The sequence below is a fragment of the Rhopilema esculentum genome, chromosome 7, assembly GCF_057945365.1.
Source record: "Rhopilema esculentum isolate cy_ngs chromosome 7, ASM5794536v1, whole genome shotgun sequence".
Taxonomy (NCBI): Eukaryota; Metazoa; Cnidaria; class Scyphozoa; order Rhizostomeae; family Rhizostomatidae; genus Rhopilema; species Rhopilema esculentum.
The window spans coordinates 1454998-1481806 of NC_142821.1; the positions used below are offsets into that span (position 1 = coordinate 1454998).

Here is a 26809-nt window from a genome sequence, read left to right on the forward strand (position 1 = left end):
TGGTTGAATAAACTCAGACAGAAAAACAAATTTCAACAATCATCTTGATAAATTCTGTACAGGATCAAATGAACAGACTGATTTACAAAATATGAATACCACTGCATAATATTTTACATGATTCCTAAATAATTATTTATAATTGCATAATCGATCTAATTTGATATTATTTCCAAAGAAAAACTTCCCCAATTTCAAAATGCCGAGGCATCATGAAGTGCCTCAACGAGTCGATGGAAAACCAGCTGGAAAGCTGTGGTACCAGGATACGAGGCTCCACACGAAATTGAGGTTGATTACAAGATATTTTCTGCAGATATCTTCGACAAAACTCCTTAATGAACTCCTTCATGAACTAAAACTCTGGCAGATTCCATGTTCTTGAAAGACTTTTGATTTGGAGATTCAGCAATTGAAAACAGATGGAATTTTGGCCGCCCAGCATAGCCAGAGAAATGAAGAAAAGACAGTTTAATGATAGGGGTACGCCCCATCGCCCTGCCATGAGTTATGCATGGCTGGGTATGCAGCGCGCATGTAATGTTCAGTTCTTGGGTAAAGGCTTTCCGTTGGTGAATAGCTGCCACAATGTGACTGTGTATAACCGTGGATTGCTGGGACGCCGGTGCCAAGATATGTGGCCGGCATCGTATACGAAGTAGCTGTATTATGCATAGGCGGATGTGAAAGCGGCGGAGCTGGTGCGTTTGAACAGCTTGTAGTTGCGCAGAGTCCCTGTGCCTGAGGTGACGTACTTCTGGACCGATTGTCTTCTTCGGCTTGCCATGGTGATTGCGGTGGAGCACATAACTTGCCAGCGTATGGATTGCTTATAGAGTAGGGATAATCAGGTGGACTGTACCTCGAAGGGCCTAGAATATCAAGAATATCAAAATGAAAAATATCAAGAATATCAAAATGAAAAATATCAAGAATATCACAAAAGTGTTACATGAGGATAGTAGATACGTCAGTCCATCAGGAGAGCCATAAAACGTTTCAATACATCCAGGTTTTTTAAACAAAATCAGGTGCGAAGCTAAAGACAATTGTTAGAGGGAGGGGGTTGAAGATCCCTAGACTTGCCGACAAAACAGCGTTTCTGAAGTGTTGGGATTAATACAACATGGCCAAATCACTTTCAGTGAAATCTTGAGTCTTTTGAGAATGCAATTGTTTAGGCAGGAACGGAGTACATAATATGCATGATATTGTCACTGCTATCAATGTTTCTACAAAGTTTGATTCTTTTGAGCAATATATAATAATCTTAGAATCTAGAACACAAAGAAAAAGTGATACTCTAAAGTAATTAACATCTACTCTTGGGTTTCCACGAGACGAATTTCGCAAAGCAAGAGAAATCTGTGCATGCGTAGCAGAGGCGTGGTGGGAATCTTCATGGGCCGTGAAAATCAAGTTTTTAGGGGCACACCATTTTAATGCTGATTTCTTCTTGTTTTCTTCATGCATAATATATTGGAAATGAGTGTCACAGAGGCAGCGTGGGGCTTCACTTTATTTCTCACATATCTGACGTTACAAATGATGAAGGCTTAAAAGGAAGAAATATCCAACGAGTACACATGAAAAATTTTGAGGTGCCTACCGGGAAAGTTTTCCGAGTCCCGAGTCCCATTTTAATCTTTTGCAGCGAATGACTTTTTTAATTTACGTAATTTTCAAGCCAATCTGATCACAGCAAATTTTTTTATTATTAATTTATTAATTTGACGAGGGCAAGGGGCGCCCCTCCCTCTTTCCGTGCTCCGGCGTCACTGGATATCCATTCTCTGGATTCTGAAACAAGACTACAAAAGGTAAACCATTACGATTTTGGATGAATATGAAAAGTTTTTGGCTCACCATATGGATCGGCGAGGTAAGACTGCCTTTGAGTTGGATAAATTGATGTTTGGCAGGGGCGACCAGACGCCATAGAGGCTAGTGATGGGGAATACGGTCTCTTTGATGCGTAGTAAAGTTCCTGTTCATGATACCTAAAATAAAAAAATATATTATTATTCTGTTATTCGAGTCATGAACACTTGTCATCATAGTTCTCGATCTTGCAAAATCAAAGCAAATTATCAGGCTATATCCATTTCCTTAAAAACCTGATAAAGTTTCAATTTACATCAAGGCCTTCAGATATCTTAGGACAGGGTTAGCAAATTTGACTTCATAAAAGATAAAAAGTTTTGTCACTTTACTTATAGAGTGGGATACCTATATATTATTTAAATTTCTTTCAATATTCACTTTCGTATATGTTACTTCTACACAATATCCTCTGCAGTTTTTAATGGCTTTGCTGTCTTTTGAAAAGAAATTTTACGAGTAACCCGGTTGAACAAGATAGGACAAGGCCTGTGCACAGAAGCGCGATAATTCTTGTTTTGATTGGGTACAGCCTTGTCTTTCAAAGTATTTAAGCAATATTCAACACGCTACAATGTAATATTTTCGTGCAGATTCTGGTTCAGCGGGGCCCGTGCTCCAATAGGCACGTAATAATCTTACACCATGTTCCTATCAACTTGTTATAAGATATAATTACAACGCATAAAACTTATTGTTTAGTTACTTTTCTGGAATCAATGCCTGTTAGTTTAACACAGAAAAACGATGTCAACATGTCATTGTTTCATGAATACAATGTTATTGCACGTCCACCAATCCAGTATCACCATCTCACATTTCAATTTCATTTACTCGTTCGTTTCATTTACTCTAATGAAGCCCTGTATGCCAGGGCGAAATATTAGTATTCGATGATATTATTAATATTATTAATTTAACTGATTTTGAATTTTTTTTAACATTGGATGCTTGTCGCCGTTTTGCTTTGTTCCTGAATTTTATTCTTTAAAGAACCTTTTCAACAATTGAAACTAAAAGGGCGTTCCCTAGCTCCCAAGAGACTGGGCGTGGCCAAAGGCTTAGGGGGTCCAGTTTTTTAACTGCCTGGATCTCGACGTCCCTAGTTCGGCCGTGGATTTCCACCGTCGTTTATACTTAACCTGAGCCCTTTAGTAACCAGGGTGGGTTTTCTTTCATTTAGCTACCATACAAGGTTCAATACTGTTTAGATAGCGTGATGGACCCGCGTTAATAGCCAAATACCACATGATAATGCTTTCAAGCAGCATTTATGAGCAGTAATTTATTAAAGATGACCTGATTCACATTGAATTGACACAGATGTCAAGAATTTCCTAAATATGCCTACAGAAATTGCCGAAAAGGCGAGTGACCCGGTGACCTACCTATAAGCAAACATTAGCATTGAGGTGGGTGGAGCGTGGCCATCAACACTGCGCATCGGCATTGCTTTGAACGAGCAACGCAATTAACAAACGATGGAAATTCCCTAGCTTTTGCTGTTCCACTACGATACCCATTGGTCCATAAGAATATTGAAATTGAAAAGTGGGCGAAATTTCAGAATAAATCCAAAATAATTGTCAGGCTAGAATATCTTATATCTAATCGACGCCTTGATATTTTATTCATCTGAGCTTTTGATGAAAACATTGGTGTATACTATTCAGACTTGCTATACGTCCTTGTTAATACAAGAGCATCTGTTATAAAGAACCACCAGGTTGTGATTTGCGAGGGGCAAATCACTTCATAAAAATCTCGTACATCTTTGGTGGAAATCCTATTGTTTTATGAGAAAATCCTTGAAAATCCTTTTGTTTTTGTGGAAATCCCGTACACTATTTGCAAGAGTGAATTACCCCTCGGTGATTTGGCCAGATTTGGAAAACGTATCAAGTAAATAGTTACTTAATATAAAATCTTCTTATAAGAGGAGTGTACATAATGCAATTCACAGTAAAATTAGCATCTGTATCATTTATTTGGTAAATATTGGAGTTTTTGTTAGGTAAGGGACAAGGTAATTAAATACTGGAAAATAGTTGATTCTCTTTTTTAAACATGAAATAGAACAAAGTTTTTTAAAATTCTAAAAGCAAACAATTTTTCACGCGCGCATTTGAGCCGCTTGTGCTCCCATGAAAGTGGTTGGCACATCAAAGGACCGCAAATTTTATAAAGAGCGGTCACTTGCTGGCTCGTGTCCAATTGCAAATGAAGAGGAGCGTTGAAATCTGGCTCAGTGTTTCTTCAAAGTACATGTATACTGTCTGTCAATAAAGTCTGGGCAAATGAGTAATAAAAATGTACTACGTGTAATCTAATAAATGTAAGGATGTTTTACTCGCATTTTTTTGCATATCTACTTGACAAACACCAGACCAATAATTGACGTTAAAAGAGAAACCAGAAAACCACTTGATTACGCTATCTTTGTTTTAGAAAAAATGTTTATGAGAAATTCTAGAAGGCTTTTTTGAAAATTTAGGGACTCTCCTGGTAAAGCGAGAAGGTCAACTGAAAATTTAGCAGTTGCGTCCGTTTTTTAACTTCAGCGTTCTAACTTTTTAATGTAGTTTTATTATAACTATCAATTTGACTAATTCATAACAATTATAATACTTAAGCTATTTAATCGAACTTTGCTGACTTCACTTTTTCTGAGGGTTGACGTATTTGAATATCGTCTTTGAATATCAATTTCATAGAATGGAACATTGCTACATTTCTTCTATAGCCTATCATATAATGAAACCTTCAACTGAAAGATAATTTCTTCGATGACGAGGGCTTGTGTGCAGCTGACAACGACCCCGGGTATTGGGAACATCGGGGTGTTTGTTCGCAATCACTGATATGAAAGTTACAATCATTACTTCATTATCGCAGTCTTAATCCAACGCACACCTTTTGACACCTCCTTCTCTTGAGATTCTGGGAAACTATAATCGTTTCATCACTGGCGAAACTACACGATTGATGTCACAATAGCAAGGGTAGGCCCCGATGAATATGATACTTCTCATGAATGTCCAGCTATTTCAAATACCAGGAATGTATAGATTTTTCAAAATATCCTACCAATTTCAAGATCTCTAATATGAAATTCAAAAAACCGAAATTCAAGACACTGTAAACAAACCTTATTCAATAAATATAACTTAATAGAGGTATAAGAGTTACATGAAAGAAATGTTGTCCCAATGTTTTTGAACAAGCATCGGGTCAATGAGAGGCCAATTCAAATCGAGGCCTCTAAAAATGGAAGCAGGCGCAATCGTAGTTTTATTCTTCAAATAAATTGTCTTGCTGTCAATTCACGGACAACTGAACTTTCCACTAGAGACAAAGCGGGAGGAAATTAGGCCTGCCTTACGAGACGGGCGAATTCATTTCAAATGACTTCTAGCCACAAATGGTCTGACTTCGGTTTTTTTTAGGTGAGCGGATCAAGAATAAAAATGAGGCGTTGAAATCACCAGTTGTACGCTGGAAATATGAACTTGAAATTTTCCTTGAATGTCACTGTTTCACGCAGGGGTAGGCGCCAACCAGAAATCTTCCTTGATAAGCGAGTGTCAAATTATTTTTTAAGTGCGTATTAAGGTTCTTTCAACCGTTCTTGCGGCAAATATCGAATACCATTTAGGCACAGGTCATCGTCAAATTAAGTGAAAACTTCTTTCAGATCATTTTAAAAGTAACGGCAAAAAGGACTTTGATTTATTTCAATTGACCCTATAGAACTTTGTTCCGTCAATGGCGAAGTGACCAAAGGACAAATCCTTATATCGAAAGAACAAGGAATATAGAAATATCGGAAATGGGGCGTAAACATTAAGGGCTGGGGGGTTATTGTACATTTTGAAAACGAATGAGACAGACTGCAAACGACGAGAGTTCAAAAGCGTGATGTAAGACAAAACAGAATCGTAACTCACTCTTGTAAACAATGTACAGGATTTTCAAGAAAACAAAAGGATTTCCAGGGATTTTCAAATAAAAAAAAAGGATTTCCAGGGATTTTCAAATAAAACAATAGGACGAGATTTTCATGGAGTGATTCCTCCCCTCGGACAGAACAATCTGGGTTCGGTAAAAGAAAATTAAAAAGGCTCCCATCTCAAAAAGATAAAAAAACAGATTTAGATACAAAAAAATATGATAAATAACATGCCAATCTGAATACGAATTCTCAAATGAAATGTGACACTAACCTTTTCATGTTTGCGTAATGATCAGTATTGCATGCACCTCGAAAACCTTTTGCAAATGGGTTGTTCTCGATCTTCAGTTGAGTTATCTAGAACATAAAAAAATTGATTCGTTTGGCAATCGTAATCATTTCACATTCTAAGCATCATAAGATTCTCAATAAGGCAGCTTCTAATACATGCTAGCCCTAGTCTTAAAGGGAAATCAGCTAAGGGGTCAAACCACTTCTACTTTAAAAGAAGATATTCGTTTAAGAAGGTCACTGGGGCTGGACGCCATTCCCCCTCTCCCCTTATAGGCATGTGAAAAAGGCTCACGATCTTATCTTCGAATCCTAATAAATTATTAATTTTTTAGAGTTTAGTGACAAGTAAATATAATCCATTTGCTGATCAGGCTGAGTGCAGCCGTTCAATACTTACCTCTCTAAAGATTACAAAATCTACTTTTTGCAGGAGCAAGATTTTTAAGAAATGAAATCGAGAGGCAAAAGTTGAAAGCTTTCTGTAAAGTAGGGGATATTAAAAAAAATCTTCTGAAAGATGCCTGTAAATTGCATGGGACTGGATGTCCATGCTTCTAAAACTATCAAATTTATTTATTTCGATTGGGCAGCAAGAAAAAACTGCATGAAAAAATTAAAAAAAAACAACTGCTTATGCAACAGTTGTAAATCCCAACATTTGTACTGCAATCACATTCAAATGAGCATGATATCAAGATGACCTAAGCATGTACAGTAAATCGTTAACCTTTCTACGCCACCAATCTTACCAGCCTTAAAATGTTCATGTTCAGGGTTTTTCAATCAATGCACTAAACCTTTCAGGAACTGGTAGTAGCAACAAGTTTACATCTCGCTTTAATTAGGGGTTTAATTAGGAAAAGATAAAAATTTGCAACAAGGCAAGGCTGCAAAGTGAGTTTGTGAATAGTTTTTATACAAAGGAGTTTAAAAGATGTGTAAAACGTAATGTGAAATCAGTGGCCATTACTCACTCGTGGGTTTTGGTAGGCAGTGACTCCCATCAATTCAGTTTCAGGAAATATGTGGGTTGAAAAGGTGCTCCTTCTTAAGGCAACAGGAGAACTGTCATCGGCTTGTACGATGTGAATTCGAGGCTGATACTTGTGCATTGAGTTCAGAATGACCTAGAAGAAAGACCAAACATGACGGAATAAAGCAACATTTGTCAGAATTCCCGAAATAATAAATGTCAAAACTATATTAAACTCTCTTTGATCCCTTTGATATTTGCTTTTTTCTTCCTTTACATTTCATTTATCACTAGCATTTTTGCTTTTATTCGTGCTTTTATCACTAGCATTTTTTTAGTCATTCAATACAACTATTACTGAATTCTTTTCACATTTTAAATGAAAGAGTTTAGAAAGAAAATGGTAAATAAATATGCTATGGGCTTCATTCGTGTGCTTTGCCAGGTCCCTATCAGCATCGTACACGCAACTGTATTTATTTTGTGCTTTCCCGTTTCATTTGTTCAAATTTTTTAGCTAATCGCATGAATTTTAATTTACTTTGCTGGCAAATAAAAATTTGTTCAAAGGAAATTCACACGATCTTTGGCCTGATATGAGTCATCGTATCAAATCATAGTTTTGTCTCGACCAAAGACGACCTTCAGGCAAAAATCTCTTGTTTATTTATTCCTTCTAGACGTCGAAACTCTCAGCAGCCAGTTTAAAATTGCAAGGCATATACAGGAAATCCTATTCCGCTATCTTTAAAACGAATTATAAATCCTTTTCACAACCGATATATCCGGGGAAATGGAAAACATATCGGTTCATAATGACGTCATGTGCTAAATTAGCGGTGGGGCCTAGAGGGAGAACAAATACAAGCTAATTTACGCGGACTTAGGTCATAATGATAATGCTATGGAAAGATTTTTCCTATTTATTGAAAAATTGACCAAAATTTGTTGAATATAGTTGGTGAAAAGCTCTCCTTGCTCATTGCGGAGGTTTTTAGAACTGTATAACTCTTTAGATTAAAAAGTTATACAGTTCTAAAGTATCAAAAAATAAAAAGTGATTAAAAACTTTAGGAAGAACACGACGATTCACCCCGCATTGCACCACGGGAACTAGCGTTTCTAAGCAACAATAAATAGGCAGCAGTGTCACACGTAACCTAATAAATCTGCTAGTGATGTTGGCAAAAAGTTTTAATTCTCGAAACACAGTAGTTTTTCTTAAGGGAATGGAATTGGCCATTTATTCAGCTTTTCAGCAAGACTTTCAAAGATCAGCTCGTTTTTCCAGTATCTGGAAAACTCTCTTTAATGAACTAGACTTCATGAAATGAACATTTGTGATGAATTCAGAAACGTTGTGGACAATTAAAATAGTCCAAGTCAAGAAGGTAATTGTTTGGAAATATGTTGCCTAAAGTGTGAACAAATACAAAAGGGGACTCACGTGACCAAACTGATCAAGGTGGTTATTGGTAAGTTTGATTTTCTGGAAGCTGACGACCTGTCTCATCCATTGTGCTCCTGTGGACGGTGAATCGGGATGGACATATAGCCTGCCTGGCAAATGTGGTTCTGCTTTTCCTGCAATCGTCCATTCGGAATTGTGGTATTTATAGCGATTGTCGTCAACTGGGACTAAGTCCATCACCAGAATGTACTTCAGCTTCGGATTTAGGCCCGATATGTTGATTTTTATCACTGGAAACATTCGTCTAGAATTGAAAAAGTAATGGATTCAAATTTCTGATAATACTAATGAAAGCTTTCAAAACCAACAGCACAGATGTTGGGACAAATTATTACAATACTTGATATTTAATTTGCGGCTCCAGAGCTCTTTATGATGTTCTTATTTCAACATCTAAATTCGATGGATTGTTTCTAATGCTTCTAAATGACAGTTTTGTGTGGCACTTCTAATAGCACGGGTGACCAACTAATAAAATCTACATTGAAAAAAGCGAGGATAAAGTTAGATCTTCGTTATTGAGCGGTGTCTGTTAAGGAGTATTCGCTCATGTTTGCACATTTTGCCTCATATTAGCTACTCTGAGAAGAAAATTACAGCCATCCTGGGTTTATCACAAATTAGAGGTTACTCCAAAGCGAGGTTATGTTGTTTCCATTGTCGCACGATTGGACTTGATTTTTTCATGTCCTATTCTCGTATAATACCATGTTAGTAGCATCAGTAAGTAGCATCAATGGCTCCCGATGTCTAGGCCGTCGTCCTGCTATCCGACGAAGACTGGGTCAAGAAAGGCATCCGATTGACGAGAAATCCTTGTTTACCGACTGACGCGTACGCAAACGCATAAACAGGCATCTGTGAATACCGCTTAAGCCTTTTAGAAGACAGAGATGTCTCCAGAAATGCCAGGTCAATGGGCGTGGCCGTTTCTTACAAAATAGGTGCCTATACGCTTTCATTGACTTTGCTTTTCTGCTGAGAGTTTGTTAACTTAACGTATAACGAAAAATTATGACTAGAAATACACCTCTTCAACTTTTAAAATATATAGAGAATTATTTACATGGGTTTAATCCCTCACTTATAGCAAAAAAGATTATTGAAACTTCCTCAAAATCAATTATACATAAGGTTACTTAATTTTTCGGCGATGATCAAACTTTTCAGTGAAAGACAAACTTCAAATAAAACTTACAGAGATCAATCTGCCTTAGGGGTTGGAGAGGGTTCTGAGAGCTTTTGTTCGCGTGTCCGCGGTCTGGGCAAACTTAAACTCTTTTAAAATCCTTAACTTGACATTTACAACTATGATTGAAGTAGGATAATACGAGCAGTAGACTTTGAGTGGCAAAAACACCTGAGTTTGTTTGCGAAATCCATTTGGCAAAGAGCCACTTTGAACTGGAGACAGTAAACTATCAAACAAAATTTTCCATGCATTACTTATGCAAAGAATGAAACTTAGTTTACTCAAGGAAAACTCGAGCAATGTCATGCCTGTATTTGTTTGTCTTTCAGACATGATTGAGGTCAATATTTACTAAGACGTATTACAAGATAAACAAAGCATCATCTCCAGACACTTGCTTAAAGAATAGTAACACATTGGTGAGAAATGACCCAGCTCTAAGTTCACTAGTATGAAATCGTTTTCATTTCAGAAAGAGGCAAAAGCTTCATGGCAGCTGCTACTGGCACTAGATCAGGGAGCGAAAGCCTTCTAATTTATGAGGCAACCCTTCGCCCTGGCCTGGCGTCAAATAGTATGCCTTAAAACGATTTAGTGCCACGCACATGCCCAATAAATTTTGATTGCAACTTTACACGTCTTTCAGAAGGATATCATGATTCTTCTAAGAAACAATATTCTTAAAATTTTCCGATATTCAGCCAAAGTATTTCTTGCATTATTCTTCAACAAGTCAAACACTTATGGAAAAGGTTTTTCTTTGTATAAATTTGAAATTTCGCGGAGAACTCACAAAATGTCAGGCATTGCGAAATCAGGCCTGTTTTCAATTAATAGTTTAAAAACAAGTTTAGCACCTGCGTGAAAAGCTCAAAAGAATAAAAAATCAAGCTTTTCACAAACTGTCAGCCTGGCATTTTTTATAATTCTTCCTATATTCAAGCAATTTGGAGCAACAATATATCTATATTATAATAAAAATAGTGTTCATGGCAAATTCTGATGCTTAGCAGAGTTGTCGATGCATCGCAGGCACAAGGAAATGCATTTAATGAACGCAAATCACATTAGGGATGTAAAACCTTCTGCTCAAAATCAAAATTAATTTCACTCCACTTTGTTTTTCAATGTATGAGGACCAGCAAAAACTTCTCAAGCTTTTATACAGACGCCAAAACAATACATCCTGGTTAACTACAAATAGCTAGTTTGCGATGTTTAGCGAGATGTTTAGGACGCTGAATTTGACTGGAAATTGAAGAGGTGATAAATTTACCCAACTTGTCAAAAGTCTTTTTGCCTGAGGCTTCTACAGGAATTGATGACTGGTATCTAATTTAACTAAAACTCAGGGCAAGCAAGTAGCTTTGGTTGTAAATTGGTTAAAAAGAAAAATCGTGCGAAGAAACATTTCTATTATTGGAATTTTTCGAATTTCTAAGAAATTGGAATATGCATGGGAGCATATTAGGAGGGGGGCAAGGACCAGATACGATCCACGCTTTATGGGCAATGCCCATCTGGTTTTATAGCTTCTGTCTATAAAGATCTCTTTCACGTTCTTATGAATAAACAGCTTATCATCGAGAACAACTCATTCCATTAAAATCCCGTACACCTTTGCTGGAAATCCTTTTGTTTTACCTGAAATCCCTGGAAATCTATTTGTTCTCTTGGAAATCTCGTACTCTGCTTACAAAAGTGAATTTCTCCTCGCTGATCATTGCTTTTAACTCCATGCTTATTTAGATAAACCCTAGCTGGCTTAAAAGTGACTGCTTCCCACATGTCAGTGAATAATGCGGATATACTGACTATGAGGGCAGTAAAACATTTTCTGATGGTGACTCCAATCTTGGGCGGAAACCAAAAGTGATGTTCGGATTTACAGAAGTCCATTCAGATTGATTCTATATTTATCTGTCAGCTGAAAGCATGTGTTTTTACCGTTAAGAAAAGTACACTATATTAGAACTTTGTTCAAAATCAATCAAACCCATCTCAATGACAAACCGTATTGGGATCAATTGCGAATTATCTGTACAAACTAAACTACATTAATCATATAATATTTTAACATGTTTTAAGTGAAGCACTGTTTCTAGAAGAAAAAATGTAGCGGTAAAAGCGGAGCTTTTTTTAATACTGGAGTTTTGTTTTGTGTGTGACTGACAGAGGTACTCTCGTTACTGCCATGGACGACAGATTTGTTGTGAATTCATTTTGTAGAAAAAAATTATTGAATTATTAGGGAATGAGTCCAAAACCACCATCAGTTTAATTCTTCAGTCTTAATGTAAATTTGCAAGGCGTTTATGAACTTTTTTTGTTAGGGTCAGAAGGTGCTCTCCACTCAATGCGTTGTGTTACAAATAATTATTGGAAATAGGAGTAAGGATACCAATGGAAGTTTCAAATAAAGGGCATTTGATATACGGAAACAGGGGTGAGTTGTTCAAAACGTTGTGCAAAAAATCTTGCCAAACTTAAACAAATGGAGTAACCAACGTGGTTGAATTGGTATATAGGGAAGGAATGCTAGAGTATCAAATGATGAATAGGTTAAGAAAATTTCGCGAGAGGATTGTGACATAGCAAACGATAGAGTACTTTTGTTAGGAATTTCGAGTGATATGTCAAGCCATTGCTTTATCATTAACAGATTATGGGCTTTAAGGTTGGGGGCTTAAAAAATCAATTAAGATACTAAATATTGTCAACAAGAATGAGCAAAATAGAAAACAGCTCTCACAACACTTTTATTTACACAGGCCAAAAAGTCCTCTTGAGGAAATAATTTCTCAAAAAGGCGGTTCCCATCCACTCTAAAAGCAAATACACATGAAGCACAATACAAAGAGCATTTTTTGACATTGTGCATTAAAAAATCTCGGAGCGGGGTGGTTTAGGTTACACTGGTCTCTAGGTACAAAAATGGTGAAAATTCATTCGAGGAATCTCAAGATTTGTTTAAGTTGAAAATGTATAATCATCCCCAAAAAGCGTTAAAAATGGTGGTGATAATTCATGACTGGAAATTGTGAAATGAATTTGTGAAAGTTTCGACAGGTGAAGGGTAGTCGGGTAAAAGCCATGTGCTGAAACCACAAGCTCGAGCATGGCATGTATCATGGCCTAATAACCTCCACGCGTTGTAGAAGAATTTCACAGCATGTAATCTGTGTATCAGGTTCAGGTTTCAGTTTTTAGTATACAAAATGACCTAGACATGGTGCAGTTTGTTACCAAGCAGAACATCGAAAGTAAACCGTAGCATGGTCGATAATAACGTCTTGACAGCACATCTCGTGTCCACTTGTTTCTAGGGCCTAAGATTAATGCACTAAATCCTTCTTTGATTAACTTTGATCACAAATGTATCCAATTGACGGAAACTCTAGAAATCCAGACCCGTTGGCCCTCGTTCCAAGAAGGTTTCGATCAATAAAAGCTTTTCAAGGTTATGTGTTCAAGGTTGGAAACTGGAGAGTTGCACATTAAAAACTGATAAACAACAGATAAACTCGAGAGTTTGATTTTGAAAGGAAAGCAATTTATTTTTATCAATTTTCGTTCTAATAGGTTTCACAGCTTTTAATAAACAAACAAACATCGGCGTTTTAAGAAACTATGCTTTTACAACGTTTGTTGTCGTTAGCATGAACCAAAGCATCTTTGAGTATATATTAACAAATCACACAGCCCTTGAGGCCACAAGAGCTTAACTTTTTTCATGTATACACTCATCTTTTTAATAAGAAACTGGTTATAAGAAACGAGTACTGGACAGTCAGAAAAAATTAAGAAACTTCAGTACTCGAAGCAAAAAAATTAAGAAACTATTAAATCGTGATAAAACTGAGAACAACGAAATTTTGTAAAATCCAAGAACATGATTGCCCTGATGGCCTAGAAATTAAGACACAAGGGATGAAAATATACTTCCCACGTCTAAATACAGTGTCAGAACGGAAGCGAATCTCTTGACGTGAAAAAAGGTCACGAACATTCATAACATCATTCATGAATCATAATAAAGAAACTCCTTAGAAACAGTGAGTATTGAAATTTCCAGAACATTAAGAAACTAGAGTACTCAACATCGATCTTTGTTTCTTATAAAAAAGTGAGTGTAGTTGGTTATTCCCTAATTTCAACCAACCTCTTGGAAACATCCCAAAAACAACAGAAAACAACGGGCTTCTACTTCCTACAAAGAACTATTAAGACAGCACAACTCAGTTCAGTTAATCCAACTCAGAAGAATTGTATAAGACAGTTAAAATATCATTAGGTATAAGAAGATATTTTTTCCCATTGGAAAATCACTTGATTGGAAAATGCCATACGCAATGTATGCACAGACAGACAAGTTTATATTAAAGTTTTCATACGAGTAAAAAAATGGACAGGAGATCAAGATAAGATTTGCATTCTTATTTATAGACAGATGTTTCGAAAGGGAAATCCACTACAATAATATTTTTCAGAACAACGAATTATATTCTTTCATTCAGATAACATCTTCCAAGATAAATAAATATCCTAAAATTGACCATAACGGTTGAGGAAGAAGGAATATGTACTCTGTGTTTAGGCTATTTTTGCAGTAAAAGAAAATGATGCTTTTTATAGAAGATTATATATCTTCGCTCCAAAAATAAGCTATCAAGACTGAGAATTTAAGCAATCATACTGATGTTAAAATTATGAAATGCTTGTTGAAAAAATAACTGCCTTGAAGTAAAAATAAACCATAGAAAATAAAGTGAAAGAACACTACATGCAGATTTTCACTACGCCCATAAAAGTCACCAGTGCTGCAGGTTTAATGGCAAGAAAATATGAAAAAGTATTAGTGTTAAAATGTCGTGGCTTATATCGTTGTAAAAACCACAACAAAAGTGAAGTGACAAAACTAAAGAAATTTCTTGAAAGGCCTTATCTCTCTTCTAGTAGTGTTTCGTAGTTTTCAGAAGAGGCTTCTAAAGATTTTTAGATGTAGCTTTTGATGCAAAACATTTGCTGTAAAAGCTGGACAAAAAAGCTGCTTGGTCCTGATATTTATTGGATCTGAACTACCAAATTCATGCTAACTTTACATAAGAATATTGCCAACAACTTTGCAAAACTTTGTGTTCATGAAAAGATACATTTCTGAATGGAAATTAAAACGATTGAAGGAATGACTGGAAAACCAATAAAAAAACTAGTAAAAGCTAGTATAAAATATAACATTACTTGCAGCAATGAGCCATAGTATGCTTCCTGTTAAATAAATTTTTAATCAGCAACGGAAGACCGTATACTTCAGGAAACCTTCTTGCATATATGGCTTAATACATTTAAACTATCAATTAACGAATAACATTACAATTCCTTCCATTATTGATTAAATGAGAGGGGGACGATTTATGATGCAATAATGCTTTAAACTTTAACTCGAAATACTTAAAACATCGATCAGCATTAATAAATACAAAATTTTGTAACCGAGGAGCTAAATGACGAATGAAGCTCATAATAAAAGTGGAAATTACCTGCCAGCCTTTGTTATGATCATCTCAGTGCCAACGGCATGGAACTTGTCCCACATCTCCTTGTTATGCAGTGCCACTCTCACATTGGAATCTTGTTCCTTTTTCATTTGCTGTCCCGAACACGACGTCATTTTGGACTCGTCCATAAGCCGGCTGTTACCATGGCTTATGAATGTTGCCATGTTGTCGGAAAGGTGCGTAGCCAAACTCTGCGCCATTTTGTCTTTGGATGGGGAACTAGGCCTCGCATCGCTTTCACTGGCACCGTCTGTACAAACGAAATGAATCGGTTACATAGACTAAGCAATTTATATTCATATGTAGGCGAGACGGCAGGCCGCAGGTCCCTGCTCCTTTGTTTACTATGTGGAATCCAATGCATGCTGGCGCGAGTGCGCTTTCTGCCCGCGAATATTCAGATAAATAAGGACACCAACTGCATATATACATAGCTGAACGGTAATGGCTTTCGTTGCTCACAGTGATGATGATTCGCGTGATATTTGCGCAAACTAAATCAAATTCACTGCTTACAGCTATAATTATAGATCATCTGCAATTTCGGGATGAAGTCTCACCTGTGTTTATATCAATGAACATGTTAATAAGCAGAGAAGAAGAAACGAAATATCTGTTATTTTGCAAAGACGATAGGACTTTATGCTTTGAAGAATCATATAGTTGGGAAAATAAATGGTGGTCATATACATGAAAATCTTTAATTGACAAATAATTTTATGTCATCCTAATCTTTTACTGTTGGTCATCTATCTTAATGTGGTCATGATGGTGTTAACCCAATCGCGTCCAAGAGAATATTCATGAAATTTCGCCTGAAAAACAGGTTATTGTTTACCATTATCGATTTGACAGAAATAGAGCGAGACAAAAGAGAATATTGTTCAAGACTTAAAACTTTCTAAAACGATTCTCAAGAAGGAGAGAACGTTTTTCTAAATTTGAAAGATTTATCAACCAGTCTTTCATGAGACAAATTTATAAAATCAGTCACGAGAAGGTCTCATAAAGCATATCTCTAGAGTCCACAGAATGAAATATGAAAAAGGGTTTAAATAGAAGGAAGAAAGATTACCAACTTTTTTTGAAAATTTGTTCGGCATCTAAATGCTAGGCTAAAACGACCAGAAAGAGCGGTGTGGAATTCTTGAAACTGTAATCATTTGAACAAGAAAGAAATGAAGTATTGAATGAAGTAATTAACTGATTATTGAAGTTTTGAAGTAAAGAAATTTGGGAAAGAAAGGAGATTATATTGATAAGAAGAAATGAACAAGAAATAGCTTCGAACAAATGGTGAACAAGGAAGGTGTGTTGTGATGCGGATGAATGGCGCAAATGAAAAAACCAATTTCAGGAAAAAAGAAAAAGAAGGAGAAATTGAAGTGAAGGTCAGGAAAAAAGGTCTAAGAAAACATGAATATACTTCAATATGGCTGGTAGAACATGGAAAACCAGAGTGAACAACTATAGATGTAAGTTGTAGCGTTGAAGTATCAGACGCATTGAAGAAGAGATGTGTGCACGCCAAAAGGCTTGTTTTAGTTATTAAATAGTGACGATACAGAGAGCTTTGCATTGCAGCAGATGTGCAGTTATATAGTCTTGTTTTTGCTACTGAATATATACAGGAAACTGTTGATAAGTCGAATAAGTTCGTTCTCACAAATATGTCATTGATTTTTGAGATATTCGACTTAAGTAAAAACAAATAAGTCAAACATGTAAAAATGAACAAATCGGGAATTAATTTTTTCTCGACACCATTTATTATAAGGTTATCTATCGAAAGACTTTATGCATGTTAATATAGCTCTGAGTGGGGGAAAACACGTGGGATGTGACGTTAAAAGCGACAGGTAGAACATATAGAAGATAAACAAGTCATGTGTCATAACATAAAAAAAAACATAGATTTCCATAAGAGGCTGGTAAGAGCACAAAGAATTACTTAATAAGTTGTTTAGGAAAGAAAAATTGTCAGGAACATAAACAAGTGAGAATAAATGGATTTACTGGAACACTAAGAATGAATGGATTCGCAAAGGAAAAAGGGTGGCTTATAACTAAAATGTTAATGTTAATGAGACACAAACAGTTTCAGTACCCCAAACTAATTCATTGTTTATCAAGAAGAGAAATGGAGTTGATGCATACGTTGCATCGATCAATCAGCATATGGCCTAGCTAGCCATTCTCATCTGCCAACAAAAGAAATTCCTTAAAAACATGACCTGCCTTAGACAGATTTTTCTTGGTCAATTTTCTGTTTAAGCTTGATTTAAAGTATTCTGAAAGGGAGTGGGAGTCTTCCATATAACCTTCCAGAGAACAGTTTCCTTAGGCTGCCAGGGAAATGCAAGTTTATTTGATGTGGTTGCGATTCCCTGGTTGCAAGAGGTAGGCTGGTACCACGATCCTATTATTACCTTCCTTAACCACTATTTAAACAATATTCAGTCTCGTGCGGCTGTTGGCACTTTATTTTAAAAAGCCAGAAAGAGACTGCACCTGGCTGCTGGAGACATTTTAATTGCTAGTTACAAGAGTCTTATTTCGTTCGTATTCTAAGCCTAGTTTCGAATTGGGCTGTGCGGTACAAGGTGACAAAAAGTCACATGGACGCAAAAAATGGGCGCCAGCTTTTGTTATTTTCTCAGAAAGTAATGCTAAAATCTTCTTTAAAATGTCCTGTGCATCATGACGTCAGAAAATTATGGTGAAATAGGCTATGAGAGCTGTTAGGGGGGATCGTTAAGATGACTACCAAACAGTGCATCTTATTTGTATTTGCCACTACTTAGCTTTAAAGGTAGATTTTAGGACATTAACAAACTATGCTTATCGAGCAGTGTCCTGGTTCTTCCACTCGATGCGACCACACCTCATGATTCCTACGTCTGGAATAACAGAAAACTGTATCGCACAAACATTAAGCTGCATTGCACCATGAATAATCTGCGAAATGGTCCCTAGGCAAAAATGTGTTAAAAAGTGTTAATCGGAGGAAACTCACTACAACTTTCTAAATTCACTCTGTCTAACGGGAAATTCAATTAGAGATTTATTTCATCGGATATTATTGGTGGTTGGCCACAATTTCTTGTAATTAAATTCATATTTTAAAAAAGCCTTCTGTACCTCTTGGCAGGGACGTGCCTAAACTCGGCCTGGTTGTTGCCAATCTGTCTCCACCACTCCACTGAAACCAAAGACTCCAAACCTCGGGGTCTGTTATCTTGTATGAAACAGATTCTTACACTAATTCTTTTTGTGCTTTGTTTTCAAGTTTTCGAAGCATGTTTGAAAGTGTGCGGCTATAAAATATTAAAATCTACACTTTTTAACGTCACAGTACCAGAACCTACAAAGTTCAATGCTGGTGAGGCGCGTTCCATTCTATAGCATGTTATCAAACAGCTCACTCGAAGGAATTTTAAAAACTACTAGCAAAATGCCTAATTGAACAGTGAGATCAGAATCAAATTCCAAAATTCCTTAAAAATATCACCAGTTTTTCACAAGATAGCTCTTATAAACATTCACCGATATTTTTGGAAGCAAAAATTTAACGAACTCAAGCAGACTTGATAATGAATGGTTTATATTCCAATCACAAAAACATCAAAAACTTCTAATCTATTTTCATAGATACATCTTACTCGGCTAAACTTGTGTTGCAAAGAGTGAAATTTTTAGCAAAGCGTTTTATTTAGCATCAATGGTGAACTACTTTGAAGAAATTCAGCTTTGCATTATGCCTTTGTAGAAGATCAAAAAGAAAGAGATAAATAAAACTTCACAATGGACATCCAAGAAATTCTGGTCTGGATGCAAAGATGCAAACATCTAAAAAGCAAACAAGTCTCCCGAAAGATTGCTAGAGGGTTTCATTGGTGCCAGAATTTAATACCGTACTAAGCTCGACTAAGATCTGAGAAGAAGGGGCAAGTTAATTGGCTCCCATTATTTAAACGATTTCCATATGAAAGCACTGGGGCAATCGTCATGACCGTGTTTAGCTGGAAGCTGGGTGTTTGTGCTGCTTCAAAGTAATGCAAGAAAGGTTGGTATATACTACGCCTATTTCTTGAAACAAAGAAATATTCTATCAGTATAGAGGTAACGCTGCCCTAAGCTTTCACGATTTTTGCACACTAAAATTTCTTGGGAAAAATTGATTTCATGATTTTCATCAAATTACTCAAAACTCGTGCGACTTCGGCTTAAATGTAACAACTGGATATCGTATTTAAAACTGCAGGAATAATTTATTCCAAACGGAAAATCACCAAACGAAAATATCTCATTAGCGAGGTACGTAGTAAAAATACAAGCCTGTCGACTTCCTGAAAGGTGAAGCGGCTTTGGAAAAAGGCAGATAAAGTGCAAGAAATGAGGAAGCGCGCTGCCTCATACAGAAATGCCTACTGCTGGCCCAACTCACCAGGTCGAATCCGCAAGCAAATATCACGTGAGTCAAAGAAGGCATGGTGCAAAGCTAACGTGCCTGGATAGTGTGATAAACTGTTTTGTGTTGTTCATAACTTTCAGTTCAATTAAGGGTCTACAGCCATGTATAGATACGAAAGCGGCCTTTTGATTAGCCACAATTCTTAGAATCTTGTTGGAGAGGTGTTTAAATGTTTGGGTTTCGCGCATTGTTTACAACTTGACAAGGTGAAGCGCACACACAGATTCCACTCCAGTTGATGGCTGCCAGCAGAATATTTATAACATTTCTCAATTTTCCAAACACTGAGCATTGTTACTAATTAAACTGGCTATTCAGTTACCGAATGAAAACAAGCTAGCATTACAGACGATTCGTTGATTGTCCACTGAAAGTTGCTTTTACCCCAATGGAACCAAGAAGACCGCTGAGCGTGCCCCTACTATAAATTTAGTGAAGTTTGTTTATATATTCATTGATTTAAGAACACCCAAGGATCTATTAGAATTTGAACTACAGACAACCTAAGTAAAGCAGGAAAGTTTTCTGACATGGGTCAAGGCCTTATACAAATTTTACTACTGTGTTACGTGCACATTTCAGCACTGTCACAAACTAAAAAGTCCCCTTAAAGGCATGCAAATTATTGCATTTCTTGCAAAAGAAATATATTTATACAAAAGTAGTTAAAAAGCACTAGGACTTCACCAAAACAAAACACTGGTGCTTGATCTAAAGGAAAATTGACAGTGCTAGAGATTGGAAATATCAACTCGTTCGTCAAAAGGCTGGAAAGTAAGACACTGGTGTTATTGTATCTTCACTCTTCTTTTTATAAGAACCAGTAAATCTAAGTTCAGACTGACTGTTCTTAAATTTTTGGAAAATCTGAGGCTGGATTGTTCTTAGTTTGTTCTTAATTTGATAGGGTGTAAGCAGTGCGAGTGCTAGCTTTTTCGCTCTAGGGAGGTAGTCAGGCCTCATTTGCCAACAAAGTGAGTGAGACAACCTTCATTTGCCGACAAATTTGAACATTCACCGAGAAAGCATCCACACATAGCTAAAATCCTAGATTTTGAGAATAAAAGTTGTTCAAAATTGCAATTTGCAGAAGCTCAGCCTCAGCTTGTTCTTGAATTTTAACCAATTTTGAGGCTCGTGTTCTCATAAAAAGGAAAAAGTGTAATATAGTTTGTCAGTATGACTGACTGCAAAGAAATAAAGCCCATTAAACATACCCTATACGGCGTTATTACTATGAGGGAATTTGTACAGGAAGAGTGGCTTAAAGAAAAGGTTTTGGGACGTATAACATATGGAATGGGAACCACAAAACTGCGTGGAAACAAAAATACTTAAGTCCAACAGTAGTTTGTATGGTGAATGGAAGCGAATGGAAGATGGAGACTATATAAAAGCGAGTGGGAGAAGGTGAACGAAGAATTTCAGATACTATACCAAGACTGATCAAAGAGAAATAGCGAAAAACCTACAATTATAAGATTGCAATGCAATTATAAGATTGAACTTCAATAAAGCAAAAGGTTAGTCACCAAAAATAAACACAAAAAGACGGCATCTGACGGCGTCATATTCACTGCATCAGAACTCTAGTGAACTTGCATACAGACAAAACATTCTAGGTTTCCAAACAGATTGAGCATTAAAGATCAGAGATTTGCTGATACTAAGTGCAACTCATACTATCCGCATTTGCAGATATGTTTATATCAACTTGATGTAGATAAACGTTAGGAATGAATTAGAAAGTAAAAATAAGAAGAGCAGCAATCAATATATTGCTTTAAAAAGAGGTGATATTCAAATAAAGTTGCGATGGTTGACATGTGTGAAATGGGAAGTGAAATCACAGTGAAAAATAGCAACAGACGGCCGAAGTGCGCCATGTTATAAGCTAGCAGTCGAAGTCTCAGCATGAAACGCTGTCAAAATGGTTTGTGCACAGTAAAGACGAAAATTCAATTAGACAGAGAAATTATGTATTTAAATAGCTTGAAAGTGGTGATACCATAGAGACTGGATAATACTCACAAATAAATAAATATATTTACCACAGAATTTGATACTGGATCTGTTAAACGCGCGCATAATGTTAAAAATATACGAGGTATTAATATAGACGGTGAAAACTAAGCGTATTTATTGAAAAAAGTAAGAAAACAGCTTTTTGAGAAAACACTTTATAAAAGAAAAAATACCTTGTTTATAGTTGATTTGGTCGGTCACACTTTCAGCAGGTGTGGGTTGCAATGTCACTTCGCTTGCACATTTAGCACGTGTGAAAATCTCACTTGCAGAATTATCCATCTTCTTAACTTCCCGACGTCTGCTTTCTTAAAATCCCTCGACTTTCTTTTAACGAAACTGCTAAAATCGCAACCGAAGAGCTCGATGTCCCTTTTGGCCAGTGCTGCTCAACTCAGGCTGGTGAATGGGCAGGTCTGTTTGCTACCAAGACTCGGGATAGTGTGAACTATTCTGCGGATCTGTCCAATTCACCTACAAATCGCCGGCTTCCTTTGATCAACTTTGATTGACAAGCAATTCTCTATCATCGTTTATTAGGCCAGACTTGGAGCCGAAACCCTCATGTCGTCAGACTGTCGATCATTAAGCGCAACAACTTAAAAACTCCGATTCATGAATAGACCCTTGAAACGCATGCGCAGGCTATCTAATATCGACATGCAGGTTGCACCGTTTCTGAAAAATGCGTAATGCTTCTGATTCAGACAAAGAGATTCGCGCAGTTGACTTGTTTTTACTGCACTGATATTCGAATTAATCAGAATACGAGCCATTTCAGTAACAGGCTGGGGGTGATCATGACTTGTGGGTATGTAGAAGGGAGGATGGGGGAAAGAACTCAGAACTGCATTTTGTACCACTTTCACACTTCTGTCGCTGTCGTGTTTACATAGAAATGCACAACTTGCTTTTGTAAAAACATCCTCTTTGTTTCAAACATCCCTTCATTTTGAAATCAGGGTACAAGATCTCGCAGCTTCTTCCTTATCACTGCAAGGTACGTTTCTTAATTCTGATTTAACAACAACCTTTGACAGAGACCGCAAAGCATTTTAGGAATTGGCAGGATGGGGACTGGTTATCAGTAACAGTGCCGTCGGAACGAAACTCGTATTGGAGGGGGCTTCCCATTGTATCACTTCCCTTTCAGTACACTGTAATAGAGGAAATATACTACAGTTTGACAAATATTCGGGGGGGGGGGGGGGGGCTCCCTGGCCCCCTGTCTTCCAATGGCTTTGAGTAACGGCGATATTGGTCATGATTAATTGACAAATTCGCGAGACTTAGGTGCGAATACCATCTATTTGCACATTAGAACACTTTTCACTTTTAGAAAATTTCGACATCCATAGTCTTCAGTAAGTCTTTTGTAAATTACGAAACTGAAAGCGAGCAGAAAAATTCTGCAAATTTCAATCTGTGGCAACGATGACGTCATTTGTTTACTTTGCCTTTCACGTGTTAAGCCAGGCACATTACACGATCCTCCAGGCATTCAAACAACAGCCTTTAGCAGCACTGTGTGATGCAGGGATTCAAAAAACAGAATTCTGGGCTACAGCAACGAATAATAAAAGCTCTTAGGTAAAAATTGTGAGGTATACAAAAATGAGAAAACAGTAAAATATAATATGCAAGAAAATTAAAACCTTTCCTTAATTCTAAAAAGATCTAGCGTTCATCGACGAGTCACAGAATAGTCAAACTGGTCTGAAATAAGTGTTTTCAACCAGTTACTCAGATTCGGGAAAAACACACACGAAGCTGCAAATTGTTTTCAGCCACAATCAGCCTCAACTGATGTTGAGATTTTCTGAAAGTCAAAGCTTTCCTCGGGTGCAAATAGACGGTATTCGCGCCTCAGTCTCGCGAATTTATCAAGTAGCAAACAGCCGCAAACATTCACACATTGAACACGAGAACCAGAAATGGAAGGCGTAGTAGAAATAGGCCATGACCAGATTAACCTCGCAGTCACCAAGCGATGGAGCAGTATCAGATCGAGGGAGGAAAGATATTTGAAGGGGAGGCTCCTGGAAGGTCGCAGGATGGAATCATAATACGCCTTCATAACTTTGACAAATTGGGCAGACAAATCCTGGGTTTTTTTAAATCGATTATCGATAGAAATTGTGATTTGAATACCTGGTTGCAAATCACATGGTAGATATGTCATTTAGAAGAAAACATAGGGAGATGAATCGGAATTAAAAGGCACAAAAAGGCAAAATGGTAGCCTCAAATAGCAAGCGCAAGACAAGGATGTGCTTGATCTATTTTAACCGTGCATCTTTGCATGATTATAGAGTTTTCTACTGCTCAACTGTTTCACGCAATGTTTTACTCAGCTTTGCTAACTAAAGAAATGAATAAACGATTCACATTAAACTTTGTAATATGTTATGAAACGACGAAGCAAACGATAATTATTTTCGACTGAAGGCTTATTCCTAATAACAGCTTTTTCATCTACTAGTATTTTCGCTTCTCAAGGCGTTTTTTTGTCATACTTGGGTTTCTTTCAAGAAGCGTTCTTGGAGACTGGCACATGGATCTAATCTCATTTTCAGCTTCATAAGCCTTAGTATTTTAAACTTGCCTCCCACCCAGTCCCAAGGTTTGGGTTGCCTGTACCACGTGAGTAAAATGTGTACCAGTTTTTAGCGTCTTGCGCCGCGAGTGCCACTATTATTATCCATTAGGTCACGAGTGTAGTGATTTGTAATGAACAAGGCGGACAATCAGACAGTCACAAGCAGTAAGTTGTTCCATTAACATAAGGGTTAGGGGGTGGGAAGGTCTAAACCGGGGGTCTTGAAAAGCCGGAAAGTGAATAGGACCGTTGAGCCCTAATTGCATCTTCTTGTTATTCCTACTTTGTCCGGAATTGGTTGGTGATGTATAAAGTTAAAGCACGAAACTACTAAACGATAGTCAAAGGAAAAGTGAAGTTAAGGATATGGGGCTTGGCAGTCTGCGGCAGAGTATCGCAAAGAGGAAGGTCTTTAAAATGAACGTCTAATTTTTAATTTTCATTTGTTATGCATGACTTTGACTCATTTCTAGAAAATTCCATAAGCTCTAGAAAAGACAGCGAACCCGACAGCAACTCGGGAAGTCTTTCTACCAGACGTGAAATACGCTAGAATCCGTCACTAAGATTAAACGGGATCAAAAGGGTGCAAAGTCGAGATATTCGCGCCTTTATATGGCTGGTAGGTGTTTGACTTGGCCCATAAAAGCCAGAGATACCCCACCTTTTGATAACACTGCTCGGGCAATTGAAAATCGTCTAAGCTGGTTTTAGTGTGCGGTCTGCCAAGTCTGCATACGCGTTTATCGTAACAGAAGTTCCTTCAAAGAAACAACACTGTTGGACGTATAGATAAATGGTTTCAGCACTGGCGTTTTGAACTCCACTAAAACTTGTAGCTGGGCTACGAATAAGAGATTTCAATCGTCATCTTCATCCCCACGAAGCGTTTAAACGTAGATTCGAGAGAGTAATAACAAGGCCAAGAATAGTCTTATAAAATATAGACAAAACGGTAACTGTTGCTAGTTGTAGCGAAGTAAACAAAAAAATGCACAAGTAGCAGTAACGGCTCAAAGAACGGCGTTTGGTTCAGGGACCAATTTCAATCCGAAAGTTACCTAAAAACGGCTTTATTGATTAGACAAGGGGTAACACCTCCCATTAATCCATCATAAGACCCTTGACAAGAGTCTGTAGCAAAGTGATAAGGTTCACACAACAACGAATGGAAAGCCATAATAAAATTCAAAATGAAATTGATACTATAGACTCCTTTTGTTTGTTGTTGGGAAATTTTAACAGGTGATAAGAATGGGGCAAACGCGAACAGAAACATTCGTGACAAATCTTTATAATTCGAGAGAAAGTCCAGATAATCGGATGAAAACGACACACTAATCGCATGTGATCAAGAATCACAACAAGGTACCAACAAGACACTTTATAGGATTAAATTTCACTCGAACGAACATTGCCGATAGGGTGCAGTGGCGTGGGGTCAGAGAATGACGTCATATTTGACTCGGCGCAGTGCCCATGAAACATGCAACATGCACCTCAAAATATGAAAATATGAACATAGAACCTGTCTCGTGCAAGACACCTCGAGGAAAAAATTTTTATGGGAACATTTCTAGCAATCATTTCTCCGATTTTCAAGGATTAAATATGATTTGTTGAGGCTACCCAAATCGAAAGAATGATACGAAAGGATAGCATTGGCAGATAGCGACTCGCAATGTTGAGACCAAAAACACAAATATCTTCGCAGGGGAACCGAAAAATCTCCCTCCTGGTTCTTAACACTAGACAGCCAAAAAAACGTGTCGACGGCCTTCACAGCAAGAACACATGGATAGAGGGGTTGTAGCAGGAGCCCCTTTTTGATTTCACCAATTTTGGTACTTTTTGTGACTGTACCTTTATAGCGGATGTACAAAATATATAGTTGAATCGACAGACCAACATTAAATGTTTGTCACACTCAATAAAAAGGCAATGCTGATTAGGCAAGTCACGCCTACTGTACTCTTGTATTTACAATTCAATTCAAGTTCGCCTTTACATTTACATGTAAATTCAACATATCAATCTCGAACACATCTCGACTTCCTTTAATAAATAACTAATTTCCCTTTCAACAAACAAAATTCGATTGTACAAAGGAATACACAGTGATTCATGAGCAAACATACTTAGATCTCGAGTCTTTGCAAGTCCATCAAAACAATAGACCAACGGATTTTGCAAGCTGTACTGAAAATTTACAGCAAACAAACAGAAGCTGAAAACAACACTGGTAAAATGACTAATAGGCCTTGACATTAAAAACGAAAAAACCGGCTGGCACAATCTCAAGGAACATGGGCACGTCCCTCTCTGGCAATATTCACCATAAAAAGCGGCAACACTAAATGAGCAAAATATCCCATTTTCAGAGGCTCCGA

General features: G+C 37.1%; 2 protein-coding genes across 2 annotated transcripts in view; both read right to left on the bottom strand.

Moving 5' to 3' along the window:
- The window catches only part of LOC135683000 (N-alpha-acetyltransferase 25, NatB auxiliary subunit), a 70055-nt gene that overhangs the window by 5504 nt on the left and 37742 nt on the right, over nt 1–26809 (bottom strand). The window lies entirely within an intron of this gene.
- On the bottom strand, nt 31–26750 carry LOC135683001 (T-box transcription factor TBX5). The gene is made up of 7 exons (XM_065198126.2): nt 21994–26750; nt 15304–15571; nt 8548–8815; nt 7102–7254; nt 6105–6190; nt 1867–2000; nt 31–872 (listed from the first exon to the last, which is right to left on the bottom strand). The coding sequence occupies exons 1-7, from the start codon at nt 22100–22102 to the stop codon at nt 472–474; spliced, it is 1419 nt and encodes a 472-aa protein (XP_065054198.1). The 5' UTR covers nt 22103–26750; the 3' UTR covers nt 31–471.

Excerpts from the sequence above, each read along its gene's own strand:
- LOC135683001 (XM_065198126.2), bottom strand. The coding sequence starts at position 22,102 with ATGGATAATTCTGCAAGTGAGATTTTCACACGTGCTAAATGTGCAAGC. Across the intron at positions 8,816-15,303 it reads ATCATAACAAAGGCTGGCAG|ACGAATGTTTCCAGTGATAA; the intron begins GTAATTTCCACT and ends TTTCAATTCTAG. Across the intron at positions 873-1,866 it reads TTACCTCGCCGATCCATATG|GCCCTTCGAGGTACAGTCCA; the intron begins GTGAGCCAAAAA and ends TTGATATTCTAG.